Below are 2346 nucleotides of genomic sequence, written 5' to 3' on the forward strand. Positions count from 1 at the left end.
TCGACACAGGTCATATTCTCGCTCTCGTTCTCCTTATAGCAGGTCTCCTGTCAGCATGCGTGACAGATCATACTCTCCCTATGACTGGCCGGATGATCGCTCCTACAGAAGGAACCGTTACAGGTCTGTTTCACGAAGTGCCTCACCCAATGATCGCTATTATGGAAGGCATCGTTACAGGTTTGTTTCTCACAGTGCCTCACCTCGGCCAAGGAGAAGGTCAAGGAGGAGCTACTCACGGAGTGCCACTCCTATTTCAAAGAGGAGAGATTCTCCAAGCGTGTCTCCCAGGCCAAGGAGGAGTCCTTCAAGAAGCTCCAAGAGAAGTGTCAAATATTCGAAACAACAGTCAAGGTCATCCAGTGTGGTTGCAAGTTCAAGATCAGTATGCAAGTCTAATACTCCAAGATCTTCCTCTCCTTCAACTTGAATTTTGATGCTCCCAATCGGATTAACACCTTAGGCTTATAGTAGTAGATAATGTATTAGTGTGGTGACATATGTATGCAGTAGTTCTAGGTGAAGTTTTCGTTCGGTTCCGTTAACAACTTTGCCTAAAAACCATATGATCCTATAGGGGATTGAAATATCATGTTATTGTCAGTATATATCACATCTAATTTCATACCTTGGTTTGGTTTCATTTTTATTTTTCCATTTGCTCCTTTTACTTTATGTTGGCCTTTGTTTTGGTGCTTAGATGATGTGCTCTTCGTAAGTGTTTACATCGTCACAAATAGATGATTGCTCGATTTATAGGGTACTTATTCTTTGTTTTAGATCTTATACACACTTTATTCTGTATCAGCAGTTAATTAAGTGCTTTAACCTAATATATCTCCAAACGAATGTCGACATCCGTTTCGCCTTAAACGAATGTTGACATCTGTCGATGGATGCTCATATCCGTTTAAAGAAGTTTCAAAAAGGGTGTACCTCGCCGCCGCTTTTTAACACCGCTTCCCTTGTTAAAGCTCTGAGCACTACCATGAACAAGCTCTCAGCACCACCACGAACTTACACAAAGATATAATAATTGAACTTTGAACCATTCTTTCAGGTAATTTTTTTAAGCAATGTCTCAACCACCACAGTAAAGAAAAATACGACAAAAAACTTCTAGGAAGAAAAAGTAAAGATAAAAGCATTTAGAGAAAATAACTAGATTATGTGGGAGTGAGTGAATGAAATCATAAAATTTTAACCCTAAATATAAACTCTTACTAAAGGATAAAATAGGAATAGAAAAAATAGAATAAAAGGTAAAAATGGAAGAGAGAGGTGTAGGGAGCAAGTGGAAAAGTGCATGGAGGAATGCTCCATCATCTTTTATGTTTTTTTTTTCTTTTTTTATGTTATTTCTACATTAATAAGTGCATGTTAAGCCTTTGAATTGATTATGTTGTAATTTATATGTTGAAAGATTTTTAATTTTAATTGAAAATATATTTTGATTAAATTTAAATACTTGAATGTGATTAAATAGGTTTTATTAATAAATAATATACAAAGTTATCACATTTTTTATTCTCTTTATTTTCATCCAATTTCTTTTCTTTATATTTTTTCTAACCACACACATGCACTTTTTTTTTCTTTCATTTTTCATTTTATTTTATTTTCCCAATTAAACAACTACAAATCATCTTATTTTCAATTCTCTTTCTTTCTTCCTTTTCTTTTCCAATCACACATAGAATATAAAGGTGCGTTTGATTTTTTTTTGTTTAAAAAAACATTATATTTTTACCTTTAATTGAAAGGTATTGGTATTCTACTTTACTTTTATTTTTAAAAAGTATAAGATCAGTAAAAAAAAATCATTAATCCCAGGTTCTCTTTTTCCATCTATTGTTTCTATATAAGTTGAAAAATAGATATAGAATGTGATTCTATGTTAAAAATAAAAATATCCTTTTCAATACATAAATACTTATTTTGAAATGTTCTCGTTACAATTCATTTTTATCTAAATAAAAAATAAAGTATGCGAGGAAGCCATTTCATTAGAAATATAAAATACGAAAGAAAATTATTCATATGTAACAATTATAATTTACATTTTATCATACACTAAATATAGTCAAGTTTTAAATGTAAGAATTTATTGATTTGAAAATGAAAATAAATGTATGAATAAAATAATATGAAAAGATGGATATAATGAGAATTGATATACAAAACCAAAAAAAGTTAAAAAATCTGCCACTAGCCTTTCAAACAAAACAAAAATGGATGCCTTATTAAGAAAATAGACAGTAATGTTTATGTTTGATTGTTCTAGAAACAAGAAACCATTAACCGTAAATTAAAAATGATTCAATGAAATAACTTTTAATTCAATAA

The 2346-nt window shown here is 31.0% G+C and overlaps 1 protein-coding gene across 1 annotated transcript in view; it reads left to right on the top strand.

Annotated features, from left to right (window-relative positions):
• The window catches only part of LOC106766505 (pre-mRNA-splicing factor CWC22-like), a 3875-nt gene extending 3445 nt beyond the window's left edge, over nt 1-430 (top strand). The window contains exon 2 of the mRNA XM_014651227.1: nt 10-430. Coding sequence (XP_014506713.1) covers nt 10-430 — 421 coding nt within the window. The remainder of the gene's footprint in view (nt 1-9) is intronic.
• The last annotated feature ends 1916 nt before the right edge of the window (nt 431-2346 follow it).

The sequence above is a fragment of the Vigna radiata genome, chromosome 7 (genome assembly GCF_000741045.1).
Source record: "Vigna radiata var. radiata cultivar VC1973A chromosome 7, Vradiata_ver6, whole genome shotgun sequence".
NCBI classification, from domain to species: domain Eukaryota; kingdom Viridiplantae; phylum Streptophyta; class Magnoliopsida; order Fabales; family Fabaceae; genus Vigna; species Vigna radiata.